This window comes from Trachinotus anak, unplaced genomic scaffold, assembly GCF_046630095.1.
Source record: "Trachinotus anak isolate AG129_WGS33_773 ecotype Australia unplaced genomic scaffold, CSIRO_AGI_Tana_v1 ptg000002l, whole genome shotgun sequence".
NCBI classification, from domain to species: Eukaryota; Metazoa; Chordata; class Actinopteri; order Carangiformes; family Carangidae; genus Trachinotus; species Trachinotus anak.
The window spans coordinates 8548585-8566242 of NW_027273853.1; the positions used below are offsets into that span (position 1 = coordinate 8548585).

At 40.1% G+C, this 17658-nt stretch overlaps 2 protein-coding genes across 3 annotated transcripts; one reads left to right on the plus strand and one right to left on the minus strand.

Moving 5' to 3' along the window:
• Positions 1-384: 384 nt before the first annotated feature.
• twf1a (twinfilin actin-binding protein 1a) lies at positions 385-9178 on the plus strand. The gene is made up of 9 exons (XM_071493900.1): positions 385-542; positions 1638-1718; positions 1886-2064; positions 3282-3377; positions 3582-3686; positions 6078-6203; positions 6751-6901; positions 7015-7136; positions 7940-9178. Exons 1-9 carry the CDS (start codon positions 518-520, stop codon positions 8105-8107), a joined length of 1053 nt encoding a protein of 350 aa, XP_071350001.1. The 5' UTR covers positions 385-517; the 3' UTR covers positions 8108-9178.
• irak4 (interleukin-1 receptor-associated kinase 4) lies at positions 9172-17438 on the minus strand. Of its 2 annotated transcripts, XM_071493878.1 has the most exons (12): positions 16847-17438; positions 16520-16665; positions 15260-15439; positions 14272-14432; positions 14128-14192; positions 12993-13107; positions 12792-12901; positions 12005-12191; positions 11435-11497; positions 10897-11061; positions 9734-9828; positions 9439-9593 (listed from the first exon to the last, which is right to left on the minus strand). In XM_071493878.1, the coding sequence occupies exons 1-11, from the start codon at positions 17005-17007 to the stop codon at positions 9748-9750; spliced, it is 1434 nt and encodes a 477-aa protein (XP_071349979.1). In that variant the 5' UTR covers positions 17008-17438; the 3' UTR covers positions 9439-9593; positions 9734-9747. The 2 variants fall into 2 exon arrangements, with proteins under 2 accessions (XP_071349989.1, XP_071349979.1); XM_071493888.1 differs by lacking the exon at positions 9734-9828 and having other exon boundaries at positions 9172-9593; positions 16847-17435.
• Between the last annotated feature and the right edge of the window lie 220 nt (positions 17439-17658).

The window sequence follows — 17658 nt, forward strand, 5'->3', positions numbered from 1 at the left end:
TGCTTAAGCACAATTTTGAGGTACTACTTTACTTTAGTATTTCCATTTATATTTCTATCCCACATTTTAGAGGCGAAGATTGGACTTTTTTCTATCAGAGAGCTATTACAAGTCACTCAGATCTAGCATACAAATAAATGATACGTTTTTTTCAGATCGAACCACACAATTTCCTCCTCCTCAACAAGGGACTAGTTTATGTATAGTCATCCAACAATATAATGCATAATAAAATAACTCTGCATAATCAATGCTTTTACTTTTGATACTTCAGTACGTTTTGATTTTTTGTCCATGATTCCGTTCCTTTACTTAAGCGAGAGTTTGAACGCAGCACTTTTGCAGGACTTTTATTGAAATGGAGTAAGGCCCATATCCAAATGAAAATGTGTCATGTGATTTCGATGTTGATGACGAGGGATTTGGGGCGGCTCTTATCGATGTAGTCCACTTCCTGCTTCTCTGCCCTGGTTTCGCCTGATCAGCTGCATCAGCCCTTTATCCGACGAAAGACACAATGTCACATCAAACGGGCATTCAAGGTAGATGCTTTTCTCTGCGCTTAGTGCCTCCGTGTCTATGTGTGTTGTTGTGCGGGTGTGTGATTCCCGGGTTATCTCTAGGTAGCTGCAACAATTCATTGCAACGAGAAGCTAGCGTCAAGTTAGCTAGCCACTCCTAGCTAGCCCTGAGCTACCGTGATGTGTGTAGCCAGCGGTGCCCTGTTTGGACACTTTCAGGACTATGCAACATAATCTCTGAGTCTTTAGCCAGTTCACGGGCCGGCTAAACTAAACATAATGTGTCCTTTTCCCCACAGTACAGAGGCCTTTTATGCTTTATATGGAGCTTAGATCCTGTAACGTTAGTTCTGAATGGATGGGCAACGCCTTCATTTAAACGAACTGCTGGCCTGCAGACCGGCCGGTTTCCCTATAAACATGACTGTAGCACTGGCATTACCTGCACTGTGTGTTATAGAAATGGAGATCAGTAGGCAGGAATGCCCTGTAAGATATGGCAGCAGAATTGTTTACAGCCATTCACAATTTTATTTCGCTTGAGGCAAAAACAACGTGAAATGTATCTGCGTGAATACTTAGACAGGGATTGTAAATGTCTGCACTAATCCCACACCACCGTTCAACACTGGCCTTTAAATTCATCATTCAATACTCTGAGCTCATGTTATTATCATTTTAGTTTCAGTTTATAGGTGACGACACTGTACCTGCAGTGGAAAATCAAAGTGAACACCAGTGCTTGAATACACAAAACCCTGTGCAGAAATGTTTCAAAATGTATTATGGTCTCTCGTCGTTTACTGTCCTGTCTGTGTTATAGGAAACAGTTTTGTAGTTTGGTATTTCTGTTGTTACCCAAATAAAGAACGAGGAGTTTCTCAGAGTGTGTTTAAAGGCAAAACATGAGGGATGCTTGGTAATGTGCTATATGTCATTAAACTGACATGACAGAATAATTGTATGTACTCTGTATAATATCTATCATCTGGTTGTTTTCAAAGGTTGTTAGGCCTTAAAATATGCCATGATAGCGAGACAGTGTTTCTGTCAAGCAAGCATTTGTTTGAAACAGAGACTGACCCATTCTCTCTCTTTTTCTTTTTTTTTTTTCAGCGGGTAATGATGTGAAGGATATCTTTGCTAGTGCCAGGAGCGGAGAGCAATACCGAGTCTTAAAGATCGTCATTGAGGACGGTAAGCAGTGTCCCAGAGTCCTACAGTTTGTTTACAGCTTCATCTGCCAAGAAAACTCTTAGCTCATACTTCTACCCAAACTTCTGCTAAGGCTGACATTACAATGTCAGCGTGACTAACAAACCCATGCCCTGTTGACATTTTTGTCGCACACATCTGCTTTCCAGAGCAGCTGAGTCTGGGTGCCACCAGGAAAGCATCAAAGAAGTGGGACCAGGAGTATGATTCCTTAGTGCTGCCGCTCCTCGAGGATGACGTGCCCTGCTACGTTCTGTACCGACTGGACTCCACTAACAACCAGGGCTACGAGTGGATCTTCCTGGCCTGGTCACCAGACCACTCTACTGTAAGAAAACTACTGGCTTTAATGAATAGCTGTGCACACTACATAGTATTTGCCCTCCTCTGCTTGGAGTATCAGATGGGTGGAGTTTACCACATCAAGGCGGTAGTTCTTTTCATGCTTGTTGAAAAACTGGATAAATGTTGGCAACAGTGCATTCATTATTTCACACCAGACCTCTAGAAATCTAAATATAGGTCAATTATGGTGTTTTCCAAATAACATAGCGCTTGCCCTAAACTTGTCATCTCTGACTCAAAATTCCCCCTCTTAGTGCTTCGAGGTGATACAGGATGTTGTGTTTGGTGTGTTCTTGACTCATACAATGTCACCCAAGTCATTGTTATTGGCTTCCACTGAAACCTGATGAACCACTTGCAATGTGGAGTCACAGAGATTCAAAATAGCCATGACAAATAGACATGCAAATGTTGTTTCTATAGCAGTGGAAAGAGGAATGTTGCAGGCCAAAATAAAATGCCATGCAGGATATCACAGCACTCAAACTGCATGGTGGAACTGAGCTCAAATTCGCTTTCGGAAAGACACAGCTGAGCGTAACATTCCTGTCCTGCAGCTCGAAGCTCAGTCCTTCAGGTTGAGACTTGCATGGAAGTTGCAAAATCATTTCACAACCACTGCATGCTGTTGCCTTGACTGAATTGTTTTAGCCTGTTTTCTTTTGGTTTAGTGTGAAGTGTAATTTTTCATTTGGCATGTCAGGTCAACTGTATTTATATAGCCTCAAATCACAAGTTTCAGAGGGTATTTAAAGGCGCCGCTATGGAGCCATGGAGCATTTCATGAGTGGGTACCTGTTTTATTTGCTTTTGTGATCTACTGGTGGCGGTGACACTGAGAAACTTAGTAATGCACCAGCAAAAGCACAGAATGTGTTTTTCTAGGTTATACTGAATGTAAACCAAAACTTTGTTTATTGACAAGAAAGCTCCACAGGTCACCTTAATCCAGTGAAGTGTTTGCAAGAGTATAAGCAGCCACGAAGCACAAGTGCAGTTCTAGTCAGGCCAATAACATAAATGGCTCTTTTCTTCCTGTATTATTCTTTATTATTGCTTAAAGAAACTGTAATAAACTCTCATAACAAAGCAAAAAGGAAGAAGGAAAAGATAAATGAATGGAATTACAGGCAATCAGAAAATGTTTCTGTTGGTTTATTTAAGGTTTTATAATAAGCATTTTCTTTATTTTCTTAACAGGTGCGACATAAAATGTTATATGCTGCTACCAGAGCCACACTGAAGAAAGAGTTTGGAGGCGGGCACATCAAGGATGAGATTTTCGCTACCACAAAGGTTGGTCAGATTCATTGTGTAACAGCACTTGAAAAGCTCCTTTATGCACCAAAGCATCACTTAGAAGCTTCAGAGGCTTTACTTAAACTAATTAAGCTCCAGTCTTATGTTTATGGCAAATCATATGAGCAATAATGTATTAGTGTGTCAACATGTATTGCTGTTTGATGTGTGATTGTGATGTGGGATTTTCTTGTCCCCCAGGAGGATTTGACTCTTAGTGGATACAAGAAATATCTGACCTCGCAGGCGGCTCCCCTGCCCCTCACTGCAGCAGAGGAGGAACTGAGACAGATTAAACTAAATGAGGTAAAAATACAGACATACAAGCAGAACACACAAATTCAGACGTGAAGTGATTAAGATTTCATTTCTTGGTCATCATTTCCTTTCTGAGACTTGGACAAAATAATGCTCTTCACAGTGCTTGTGTAGACTCAGACACCATCACCTGTTGACAGCTTGTACGGCTTGAAGTCCGCTGAGGTGGGAGCAGATTAGGCTGGTTCTCTGTTTCAGTTCTGAAAAGGGACGACACTACGTCATCCTCACACACTGAGGCTTCGGTGGGTGAAAAAAATAGCTTACTTCAGCTCACGGCAGTATTCCTCCTAATCACATCTCCTGTGTGTGAGCTGTAAATCCCACCAGACACAGTGTGGAGTATCAATGAAGGCCGGCGATGCATCCTTCCAAACAGCACAAGGTCAGCACTAGTGCAAGTGTGCATATGCTTGCCTGGCAGTATGACCACAGTGCAAAGATGCTGATGCACTGGAACAGCAGGATGTTGGCAAAGGATGAATCTATTAGGCTTGTATAGCACACCCTCATGGCGCCATAAAATGTTTTGTTTACAGGTGTAAACCCTGTTCAGCGTGAGCATCTAAGCAGTTGAGGAAGAGCCCTTTATGCGTTCATGTCTATTATTTCCATATTGAGTGAGCCACATGCAAATGAGAGGGCTCTGTAGCTTTGAGTACTTGGCAGTGATTTTGCATGGAGCACGTAGGAGCTGTATCATTGTTCCCTGCCTTTGTCGGTTGCAGTGATAAGATAGAGAAATGCTGTGGTGTGATATCCACTGCATGCTGCTAATGACGTCGGCAGTATTTACTCTGCTGATGTGAAAGTTGAAAAAGCAGCGCGTGAAGTCTCACCTTTCAGACTTTGTTGGACTGTTATCATAAATAAACCCAAATCAACTCATCTTCTTTTCTGAGAAACAACCTGTTCTAATTGCTGCTTCCCCAGCCTGCCACATAAACAAGAACTGTCTTTCTTACCATATATGGAAGTGCTTTGAGTGGCGCACTCCCTCTCCAAAGGACGGTCAATTAAAAGCAGCACAGCAAATGGGAAGTGAGGTTTGTGCTCGTCCCACTTGACCAGCTGTTGAAGGAAGATAATATACCATTAATCTGTTACAGCCTGGATGAAAAAGAGGCTTTGAAATATTTATCATTGCCGTGCCTTGAAGACTTCCTGCCTTTTTACTAAGCAGATGGATAAAAAGACCCACAATCCTTGTTGGTATGCGAGGTAGCTACATCGGAGGCTCAATCATGTTTGCACGGCATTTCATTTTGTGGAAACAAGGCTCTAAAAATAGATGCAATCCATCAGTGTAATCCCCCAGCATTTCCAGTGATTTTTTCGTGGAGGCGCCTTGTCACCTCTGATACAAGCACCTCATCTATAATCGTCATGCTCCAGCATTCAAGCTGCATGTTGAACTCATAAACCTTTTTACTTGCTGATGGCTGAAATTAAGAGCATTTATTCTATTTCACAAGTCATTAGGACACCAAAATCACATGTGGAAACCTGTTAATGCTTGGAGAGCATTAACAGAATTACTGAATTTAAAGACCAGAGCTGGTAACATTTGTTTGACCCATTACTTCAAATCGTCAGCATGATGACATAATGTCACAAGCATGTCAATCATTTGGGTGTGTGTGCGTGCGCGCGTGCGTGCGTGCGTGCGTGCGTGCATGCGTGTGTGTGTGTGTGTGTGTGTGTGTGTACTTGTACTTGCTACATAGTAAGGACCAAAAAAAGTATTTTACTAACAGAGTGAGGACATTTTGGGAAAGTGAGGACATTTTGGCCGGCCCTCACTTTTTGAGACACCTTCAAATCACATTTTGAGTGTTAAGACTTGGTTTTAGAGTTATGGTTAGAATTAGGTTGAGGTTAAGGTTTGGGTAAGGGGCTAGGGAATGCATTATGTCAATGAGTGTCCTCACAAAGATAGAAGTACGTGTGTGTGTGTGTGTGTGTGTGTGTGTGTGTGTGTGTGTGTGTGTGTGTGTGTGTGTGTGTGTGTGTGTGTGTGTGTGTGGACACAGTCTTCTGTATATAATAATTCAAGAACATGTTCAAAACGGCATGCATACTGTAAACCACAGGTTTTCTTTGTTGGAGCATGTTTCTGCATAAATGTGCATATCAATAAAGGGTCTACTATTTTTAAATGTGTACATTTATACATTTATACATTAATACTATGCATGTGTTATTTGAAGGCAAATGAAATGTAAGTAATGCATCAACCTCATTAATGACCTCATTACCATAACTGTTGTTTAACTGTTGTTGAGTGTGTCATAGTGACCATGGTGGGACAATAGGAAGCTCAAGTGCCTCATGTTTTTCTGGTGTGTATGTGTGTATCTGTGTTTGTGGTGTGTTCAGGTGCAGACGGACATCAGTGTTGACACCAAGCAGCAGACTCTGCAGGGAGTGGCTTTCCCTATTCACAAAGACGCTGTTGCAGCACTTGAACGTTTTAGAGACAAGAAAATAAACTACGTACAACTGGTGAGTTCCTAAGAGAAAATCACTGGTGAAGAGGTAACCTTCGTTATGTCAGTCATTTGAATAAGCAAATCAGTTCTTTGCCCCCTGTCTTATATTGTTTGGAGATGTTTATCGGTCAGGAGTTGTTTACGCACTGAGACAATGGCTCATTTAGCCCAAAAAGCCTTTGTGCCTTTCTTCTCATTGTAATTCAAAGCGTTCATGTCACAAGATCAGCTCAGTGCAAAGTACAAAGGAATAATTGTGATACTCTTGTGGCCTTGTCTCAGTTCTCTTTTTGTCTGTTAGCTTAAAAGCTTTTCAAGAGAATGGCCTGTTTTCTTGTATTTATCCACAGAAGGTTTACTGCTGATTGCTGAACAGCAACAGCAACTGTTGAGTAAATGTTTTACTCAGACACCTGAGATGAAAGGGAAATGGTTTGTTATTTACTGTCCACACCCAGATTTCCCTAACTGGTCTGGAATTCAAAGCTGGGACTTTTCTGATCACAAGCGCACACTCCCAACCTTAAGAGTAACCTTTTTTTAATTGCCTTTGTCAACAGCAAGTAGATGCTGAACAGGAGCTGATCCGGTTGTCCAACACTGAGCCAACAGAGTTGAGAGACCTGCCCATGAGAATCCCTAAAGATTCTGCACGATACCACTTCTTCCTCTACAAACATTCCCATGAAGGCGACTACTTAGAGTCCACAGGTGATTCGATTTTTACAAGTGATCATAAACAGCTGACACACCCCTATTATTGCTGTACAGTTTTTTCCACATAGCTCTGAATGGTTCTTTGTGGCCGTTCCTCTCTTTTGCAGTCTTCATTTATTCTATGCCTGGGTACAAGTGTAGCATCCGAGAGAGGATGCTGTATTCCAGCTGCAAGAATCCTTTGGTTGACATGGTGGAAAACAAACTCCACATTGAGATTGAGAAAAAGGTAAGAAACAACAAATATTCCTGACCAAATAAGCAAAACAAAAACCAAAATCATCAAGTGTCATTTATGAACAGGTTATCTCTGCAGAACGAATCTGCTTTGTCAGGGCTGTGTGGGCGTGACTTGAGATAAAACTACAACAATTAGTCAGTCGACCAAAATAGTAACGGCCTCTTTAGTACCAGCTTCTCCAATCTAAAGACATGTTGCTTTTCATGTACATATGTCATATATGACACATATACATAAACTGAGCAGCTTTGAGTTTAGGACTGTTGGTCAAATAAAATAAGCAATTTGAATACATTATGGGCATTTATTGCACTATTTTCTGACATTTTATAAACAAAACAGTTATTTGATTAGCCAAGAAAATAATTGGCAGGTTAATTGATGATGAAAATAATTGTTAGTTCGAACAGATTTGATTGACAGGGCAGTGCCACTACTAAAATATGCTTGATGTAAGTAGGCAAGTAGGTGGTATCACTTTTATTCTGCTCCCATCAAACCATTGAGAAAGCACAGACAAGAGACGAATATGATATGATAGTTACATAATATGATAATATGAAATAATAAAGAACACATTACAACTTTTTGAAGTTGATTGAGAAAATAGTTTTTAGGTGTTTTTGACAGATAAATTCTTGAGGTTATGTGAGTAGTGTAGTAGTAACAGATGGACATGAAAAACATCCTATCATTTTCAAAAAGTAAATGTATTCCTTTAAGAGCTTGAAGTCTGTTGAAGTCTGTTTTGCTGTGTGGTTGATCTGCTCATATTTTCTTTGTTTTCCCAGTTGGAGATTGATAACGGGGATGAACTGACCAGTGATTTCCTGTATGAGGAGGTGCATCCCAAGCAGCATGCACACAAGCAGGCCTTCGCCAAGCCCAAAGGCCCTGCAGGGAAGAGGGGTGGCCGCCGCATCACCCGACCACCCGCAGAGGGAGAGGAGGAAGATTAAACAGACCTCAGCTTCCGACCACCACCTCCACCCTGAGCACGTTCCACAGTGGAACATTCCTGTGAAGGGGGGAAGGGATTCATATTTGACACGCTTGTTTAAAAGAATAAGACAACAACCTCAAATTCCCATACATGTCACCCAGAGACCCAACTATGCACGCCAAGGACAACTGAGCAATGACACACTTCAGAATTTCCATTTGTAGCTCGTCAAATGGAAGCTTATTTATGTATGTTAGTACATTCACAAAAATGAATTTGCAGTGAATCAAAGAAGCCCCAACAAGTCAAACTTGAGGTTTTTCATTGTTGCCAGCTCTGAGAAATGTTAGTGTGACTGTGGACTTGCGCCAATATGATGAAATTCCCCCATTTTGAGTTCACATGCTCGAATACTTAACTTGCATTCCTTAAAGTCTTTGTCCCTTAATGTGTCCATGTTTCATGTGTTCTACATTTGTCTCCTACTGTTTGCACAGTGAGGTGCTCCAAAGCAGAGAAGATATAATTATCCCACTTGTCTCTTGATTCATTTTAACAGTGAATTTTATATTGGAAAATTTACTTCTTTTTTGATATAACTGTGGTTTACATGAAAAAAAAAATCATCTGCTGAGAAACTTATTTTTCTATGCAAGTGCTGTAAATGTACATATTGTAGCTGTGTGATGCTCTATGATTAAGAAACAGTCTGGTCTGTTCTGGTGATTGTCAGTGTTGGTGAGGATCACAGTGGAAAGAACAGGGGCTTCCAGAAATATTCCATCGATACATCTCATATTTCACTAAGAGGAAGCTACTCAAACTTTGCTGATTCCCGTACAAAAGGGAAAGCCAAGCAACCGGATAGGAAAGGGAGTTCTATAAGTACCTTGATCAAAATGTTGCCACATCCACTGGTCTGCTGATTAATATTAGGCAAACTACTAAGCTCACCTCATGTTCGAAGGGAAAATCCCTTTATATTCATACCGTGTCATTATAATAGAAGAAAAAATCATGTTTGGTCTTATGTTTTCTTACAAATCTTTCTTTTAAAAGAAGAAAAATAAAAAATATTTAAATCACATTTTCTGTTTCATTCATTTTATTATTTTGACTGTCTTCACAAGTTTTCAACTTTTCAAAAGTTTACAGCCTTTTCAAGACATTAAGCCATCAAACCTAATGACACAATGTCCTGCTTAATGCTATGTCAGTATACTGCAGTACTTCTGTAGCAGTTACACAACTGTAAAACCTGAACTAAACAATTGTTAGCAAAAATATAGTAAATTATTTCAAATAGGGTAAAAACTAATTCTATATATTATTATAGAAAAAAGTCACAGTCAACAAGCAACATTCTTTCATTTGAGGGAAATATATTTAACCAGTCTGTGCAGTGATAGGAGCAGGCTTAGATATCTTGTATCTTCTCTGGGATGCTACACCGGAAAATCCACTGATATGCTTTTGACAACCCCTTTAAGCTCGGACAGGACCTGTTAAGACATATTAATATTATTAACTAAGATAGACAGTCTACAAATACAAATATATGACCTTTTGTATTGTGTCATTTACATGTACCGAAAAACATTTAATCTTATCAAGGCTACAGGAAATCCCACGTGATATTTACATGTCTCAGGTCCTTCAGTGTTTGTTAGGCTGCATGACTGGTAGTGTCATTCTGTTGTGCAGTTCACTCCTTTGGTCCAAGCTGAATGTGAACAGCTATTGGATATTACAGTGCCATTAAAAATGTGTTCAGACATAAGTGATCAAAAGAGGATGCATTCTTACAACTTTGCCTCTAACACCATCACCCAATCAAAATTTGAATTTGTCCAATACTTTTGTTAATGACCAAACAACTGTAAGACTAATGACATTCCCAGCAGCCTTGGTAAGTAGTTGTCACAGTGAGCATGTTAAAATGCTGAGCTTAGCGTTTAGCTCAAAGCAGCGCTGTGACTAAGCACAGCCTCAAAGAGCTGCTAGCGTGGCCGTGACCTCGTCTGGTTCCTGATGTACAAAGACCTTCACCACAGCTGGTAAAGTCTGGTCAAAACTGAACTTGTATCAATATGAATTAAATACAGCAATAATGTCACTTCATAGATATTAGTGGATAAAAAAAGACCAAAGGACAAATATTAGTTTTACTGCTGAATTCCTTAGAGGGTAGGTTCACATTTTTTCAAGTCTGTCTTAATGTAATGCTTACATGTGCATACGTGATGACTGATCAGTTGTTGTAATGGAGTCTGCATGATTCAAAATAAGAGCTTCTTGATGGTCAAACTTTTCAGGACAGAAAATGAAACGAGCAACCCAACTTCACTTTTCTGTGTGTAACCAGTGCAACACCATGAACGCCTTTTAAGTAAAGAGCCTTTTGAAAGTGTGTGCTGTTATTTACATTCACTCATTTAGCAGAGGGTTTTACTAAAAGCGACTTACAACTGAGGGACAAGACTAAAGCTTCAGTGCAGTGGGAGACCTTGGCGTAAATACTAAGCACTACATTGATTCAATGAGTGCAAGAACCTCAGGTAAAGAAGTGCACCAAAAGTGCATAGTAAGCGTTATTTCCAGTTGAATTATTATCGAGGCTTGCTCCTCTCTGTGACAGAAAACATACCCACTTGAATTGTTTAACTCAGACTGCTGATGCCAATTTTTGCCCAGAATAGGAACTGTGGATTCTGTTCCCATCTCTTAAATTAGATGTGTGCACAGTAAGGATCGATTCAGATACACAGAAAGTGGTGCAGATGCCCGTGTCTTTCCTCACTGTACCTGTTTGATGACTGGCCGTCTGTTTTTCCTGTCATGGAGGCAGTTACAAGCCAAAGAGTAGGTAGTCTCCACCTGGCTCAGCTCCCAGTCTGTCATCTTTTTGTCCAGAAAGTCCTCCAGAGTCAGCTCCTCGTCTTCGTCATCTATATCATACCTGAACTCCATCTGGGGCAGCGAGAGAGGGAAAATCAGGTGACTGTGGGCAGTGGTAAACTTTAAAAGCCATTATTTGAGGAAAATATTGCTTAGTTTTCACATTAGGTTTATTGCTTCTGTCATGCTGAAGGTTCTTGTTTTGTCCATTTTATGTACAATTCAAAAAATTGATTTTTTTTTATCACCAGCTAAACAGCAGTTTATGTTGCTCTGCATATGCTCAGCAGAGATGAAACTTGGGTTCAAATCCGTTTCAGTTTCTCTTTAATGACTACTAACAGACAATGCTCCCTTACTAATTAAATGCAAAGTCTTTAATAAGATGTAATCGCAAACTGTTGCTTGATAGCCCCACAGTGAAAGCCTCTTTTGTGCTGCTTACCAAGAACTGTGGCTCCCGGTTTTCACAGGCTGGCGGGAGTCCAGACAATATTTCTAGCAACACCTGTAGATGACAGAGAGATGGGGTTAATCACATGGCTCTGGACGACAGAAAACCCTTATTACCCCACCATGTGCCAAGTCTCTCCACAGACACTGTAGTGTTTCCACAGCTGTCCTGTCAAGACATATAAGCTGCACTTTACTATGTGGAAGGTCAGGCAGTTTTATAGTTCCTATAAAATAAATAATTCAGCCAATGTCAAACAGTGGGTAATAAGTTTTACATTTATAGCTACTACTTAACTGATTCTAAATTTTTAGTATAAAATAATGACAGATGATACACAAAACAGAGCTCTATTTTCACAAATGGGAGGAAATGTATACTATAATGTTTGTGTCCTGCAATTATGTGTGTGTCAGTAGTTAAGGAGAACTTTGCACTCTGCTGAGCTGTGTTCTATATTTTACATTACACTGGCAGTTTCTCCTTTCCTGACATAATATCCCCATCTGTATGTGTGTGCGTGCATGTGTCTGGGTGTGTGTCTGTCTACAGAAAGCCTACCACTCCAAAACTGAAGACATCAGATTTTGGTGTGATCTCTCCTCTGAGGGCCTCAGGTGCCATGTATGCACGGGTACCCACGATCCTCTCCGTCATCATGGTTGTTGATGTCCGTTTGGCCGATGCTCTCGTCAGCCCAAAGTCCGAGATCTTTGCCACAAAATTATCATCTAATAGGATATTTGCACTAACAGGAAAAAAAACAAAACATTATGAGCTGTTTTTGGCTGAACTGACACATTATTCTGTTTATTTAATCTGTACAAAAGAAGAGCTGTAAAAACTAGAATTACTGCCTCGCGATCGTCTGCCTCAACGACTCAGTATAGTTTCAGACTATATCCCTGTTTATCCAGAGTCATATAAAATAATAATTAGTGTGAAATTTTGTCATAATTGCTCCGTGAAGTCTTGAGTAATAGCTGAATAGTGTTTTGTTAGGTCACTGTGACCTCGACCTTTGACTTTTGAAGTCTAATCAGTTCATCCTTGAGTCCAAGGATGGACAACCCGAAAACAATATGAATCTGGCCCTAGCTGTTGCTGGTGCAGAGGCATAACAACAATAAGAAACAACAAAACTGTTCTCAGTGTTTATGCTAAGCTAGGCTAATCAGCCTAACCAGCTGTAGCTTCATGTTTAACTAACAGATCTGAAAGTTATGTAAATCTTCTCATCTAACTTTCTGCAAGAAAGTGAATGAGAGTGCTGACCAAACTGTTGAACTACTCCTCTAAGAAAAGCTCATTTGGCCTTGATGAAGAGGGAAATACTTCCCTCATGTACCTTTTAACATCTCTGTGCACATGATGGTTGCTGTGTAGATACTCCAAGCCTCGTGCCGTGCCCTCAGCTATCAAGCATCTCTGTCGCCAGGACAGTGCAGGACTGTCGTCCTGAAAGGACAAAAAGCCTACAACTGAACTATCTGTGTGAAAGCTCAAGTACTAGAAAGTACTAGAAGTCTGCAGCGTGGATGGTGCTTACCAAGCAAGCCAGTCGGTCTAGCAAAGAACCATTGGCCATGAAGGCATATACCAAACATGGGTGCTGTCCATCACAGGAAAATCCAACCATGTCAACCAAGTTCTCGTGTTTCAACCTGTGGAACAAACAGTGAAAGACATATGAATCATTATGCAAACTTATAGTATGTTAGGCACAAAGAGATAGTTAAAGATTTTGGTAAATGTGCTTCTTTGCTTTCTCTGTAGACAGATTGATACCACTCTCATGTCCGCATGCTATATGAAAGCACAGCCGCGAGACAGTTAGTTCAGCTTAGCATAAAGACTGGAAACAAGGTAAAGAGCTAGGCTAGTCCATTTAAGATAACAAAATGTGCCTTCCAGCACATCTAAAGCTCACAAATTAACATGTTATACTGCTTTTGCTTGGTCCCTACAAAAACGAAGCTTTAGCAGTGCTAGTGGATGGATTTTGTCTCCTTCGGACAGAGGCAGGCAACCTATTTCTCCCTGTGTTTTTGCTGAACAATGACCAATATTGGCCACAAGTGACAAGGTGTAATGCAAAATGCTGCAACCAGTTGCAACAGTTGCACAAGAGGAAAAGACAAAATAAGTGATCTAATTTATTGTCAGTTACACAGCAATATCACCATGCCACTGTGAGCTACTGGTCGCACCAGACCAAGTAAAGCTGTAGCGGCAAAACCCCTGGGTGTAGTAAATTGTGAAAGCTACACAGTCTCACTTTAAAAGGATAAATAACCGTATTTTCCAAAATCTTGAGCTATTCTTTCAATAAATGTAGATTCCTCAGTGTCAATCACACAATGTACAGCAACTGTCATCAGTGCAAAACCCTACTGATCACCAAAGAGAAAGTTTGATCTGTATCAAACAATTTAATTAACTTTCTAATTAATTATAGTAATGAAAATAATTGGGTGTAAATATCCATTAAATCTGAGTCAAGTATGTTTGAAGTCTGACTCACGACAGGCTTTTCCAAAATCTATTAATCTTTTCACTCTCTCAGTTCCACTAAAATGAGTAAGATGCCTGCTCCAGACACAGCTTGTCTGCTCTAGCTAATAAAATGTCATGTTTATGAGGTGAACTGATTAACAAGGATACAGCCAGAAGACGAAACTTACACTTTCAGAGTTTGGATCTCTTGATAGAACTGAACATGCAGCTCATCCGGTGAAACGTCGTCCATCTAAATGAGATCATATTTTGAGTCGTGATTTACAACATCTACTAAGGTTTGAGCTCTTTATGAAAATATTTCCACTTACTGGATTGAGCTTTTTCACTGCAACAGCTTTGTCATTCAGGAGACCTTTGTATACAGTGCCAAAGCCTCCCTCTCCAAGTCTGCTGCCACCGTCTGACATGGGACGGTCATCAAAGTTGCCAGTAATCTCCATCAGGTCATCATACATGAAGCTGGAGAAACCTAGTGAGAGACACACAGAGCATTTCTGTGATGAAGACCCAACCTCTGCCACCTGCTGGTCAATTGTGTAAAATCACTATTTTTCAAACGAGCAGCAACAGTTAGTTTTGCCTCTGTGAAAATCAAGATGGAAGCTTTTCAGGAGCTAAGATAAAACAAGCACAAATATTAAGTACTTCCAACTTGTATTTCCATTTTATGCTACTTTATACCTCTACTTTACTCAGATACTGCTTTACATCATTTTGACCGCTATATGTACATCCTACTGTACAGATTAAGACTTTCCACACAATACATTGGAGTAGTTTATAAAATGTGATGCGTTATGAGAGATTATACTACCTAACAATATATAAGGTATTTAAAATACCTTCATCCCCACCAGCAACATTAAAATATGACTCAGGTATTAATGCAACTATATTAATAAGGATGTGTGCCACTGGGGCCATTTTTTGCTAAAAGTACTTTTACTTAACACCCTCTGTACTGTTACTATTGGATCTTGAAAGCAGGAGTTTTACTTGTGATGGAGTATTTTTTACATTGTGACACTGCAGCTTTTACTTAAGTGTAAGATGAATAGTAGCATTGTTGTGAATATATAAACCGACCCAAATGTTGTGGAACCTCCCCACACAAGGGGGATATGATATTTCAATTAAAACAATTAAACAATTCACACTTAAGTGGAGGACAGTTGGTTAACGCCATACGCTTCACAACCTTCCCTCATGTACAGATTACACATCAGCCTCTTTACGAGTGACTGCCCCAAAAACATCTTAAAATGTGGATTAAGTGTGATTTGAAGGTGCGGCCACCTGTTTGTCCTGGTTCACTGCTCTCCTGCAGAGGCTGTGGCTGCAGAGTGGAGCTGACAGGCGGCGGCTGTGTCTCTCTCTCTGTCAGTAGCCTGGTAGGAAGCTCACTGTTTATTTCTACCGCTGGAGGGACTGGCCGTGCCTGTGCCTGTGCCTGTGCCTCTGAGGGAGCCTCTTCCACTGTGTGTCAGTAAAAAAAAAAAAAAAAAAAAAAAAAAAAAAAAAGACAAACACAATTTATAGCAATAGTAATATAATTTGATATGAAACACAAATTAAAAGCATGGTCTTTATTGTTTACAAAAATTCCAAGTTCAGTTATGTTAGCTAAAAGAAATACATAATGAAATAAAGTCTGTTTTATATTGTCTTTTATATACTGACTGAAGAAAGAGATTTTTAATATAATTCAAAAGAAAAATAATAAAATGTAATAATAAAAACACTTGTGTATTTTAAGATTATTCAAACAGCACACAAACACAAAGAAAAACATGTTGTATAGTAGCCTTTAGGTTGTACATTTCTATTCTGTGCATATCTAAAACATTTCCTTTTTTCATCTGTTTTAGAACATGTGGATGTGTTATGCTGTATTTACTTAACTTTCTGTAGAGCACAAATGTCAAATGCTGAAAACCTTTATTTGTATGTGGCATCATTGTATGTCATGCAACCCCATGTGGAAAGGGAACTTTAATGGCATGGAACAAAAATAAAATTAATTATAAAACTCAATATATTATAGTCTGCTTTCTGTTTGATACTTGTTGGCCTTCAGAATCTGCATTTTTTCCCACTGATTTCCCACTGTAACTTATTACAATTATTGATATTAGTAGTAGTATTTAGTAGTAGTATTAGTCCTTGCTGTAACAGTTTGGCACCTCATTTTCCAGGCATCACCTGATCTTTAAGTACCCAGGGTATGGAAAGTAGTAAGTAGCTAAATCTGGCACAAAGCCTTGCTTTCCTTTAAATGAGATTATTTTTTATGCGAAGTCCTTGATCGCTAAATGTAATAGAACAAACTGTAATTAATGAATGAAGTCTGGGCCAGTTTGTGCTCAGTCACTGAACAGTTTGGATAGATGTATCCAATTTTCTGGCCAAACCGAAAAAAACTCAACTTAATGTGAGATCCAAGAATTGGATAATAATGTTGAACAGGGCACATTATTACCAGTGACTGTAGATAAGTGGAATAGGCTTATTATGCAGTCTGTGATAATTACTGTTGAGTGGTTTTGTAAATCATACCAGGCAGCAGAACACTAGCAGCAGCCAGTAGCTTGTGACACTTCAAAATGTCCACAAGTTCCCCCACTGTACTGTTGGTGGTCCCCCAGTCATTCAGGAGCTCCACGGTGGGACTTCTCCCCTGAGCAACAAGGCCTTCAAATCTCCTGCAGAGAGGGATAGATAGATAGATAGATAGATAGATAGATAGATAGATAGATAGATAGATAGATAGATAGATAGATAGATAGATAGACACTGTGTTGAAGCATTCAGTGCTTACTCTGAGATAGTAACTCAGTGAATGGGGCAGATTGTCTGCCCCTGCCACCAGCTGTACAGACGTACCTCACATGATGCTGGGAGTACCTCGTCTCCCCACTCGGCTTACGTATCGAGACAATAACATCTTTCCACCTGTCCTGAGGGTCCAGAAAGTCGGACAACCTGCGACGTAAACTATAACTGAGGTTGCGAATGTAAGTAGCGGAAGTTACTGAATTATTCATTTTACGAGAAAATGCTGGCGACGCCCGAGTGCGGAGTTTATCTGACCGCTACACCGACATCCTGTAAGACTTCAAGAGACCTTATGGATCTTTATTATCCCCCGCACTCGCAAATGCGGAACACTGGCAAACGTATATTTCGCTCAGGCACCAGCACAATGTTTTTTTTTTTTTTTTTTTTTCCCGATATTGGGCAACTTCCCCAAACGTAACACAGCAGGTCTGTCCCACTGAGAAGTCTCCCCCTACAAAGCGGAAATAAAAGGCAGCGAGAGAATCGAGTAGAAAAGGTTCAGTCTCCGCTGTGAGAAATGTGGACATCGGAAAGTTCAACACTTCGACCACACTGTCTGTGTGTTTTCAGACCTTTCGTCAGAGCCCAGGCAGCAGAAAGAGACAGAACTACACACACAGGGTCTGTGGTTGTTTGTAAGATCGTTATATCACGGCGCCCCCGTGTGGACAACACAGAAAGGTCACTCTTTGAAACCACCCTGAGAATATACATGTTGCATGGGAATATAGTTTAAAAAATGAACGAGGTTCATTTTTTCTGTTAAATGTAATTTGATCCACGATTTTAATCCTTCCCTTATAATGTTTTACCACCCTTGCAATATCTTACTCAATAGGCTATATATTATTATTATG

Coding starts and splice junctions, on each gene's coding strand:
- twf1a (XM_071493900.1), top strand. CDS start 518: ATGTCACATCAAACGGGCATTCAAG. Junction 3,687..6,077: donor GACAGATTAAACTAAATGAG/GTAAAAATACAG, acceptor TGGTGTGTTCAG/GTGCAGACGGACATCAGTGT. Junction 6,902..7,014: donor CGACTACTTAGAGTCCACAG/GTGATTCGATTT, acceptor TCTCTTTTGCAG/TCTTCATTTATTCTATGCCT.
- irak4 (XM_071493878.1), bottom strand. CDS start 17,007: ATGAATAATTCAGTAACTTCCGCTACTTACATTCGCAACCTCAGTTAT. Junction 13,108..14,127: donor GAGATCCAAACTCTGAAAGT/GTAAGTTTCGTC, acceptor TTTGTTCCACAG/GTTGAAACACGAGAACTTGG. Junction 12,902..12,992: donor TAGACCGACTGGCTTGCTTG/GTAAGCACCATC, acceptor TTGTCCTTTCAG/GACGACAGTCCTGCACTGTC.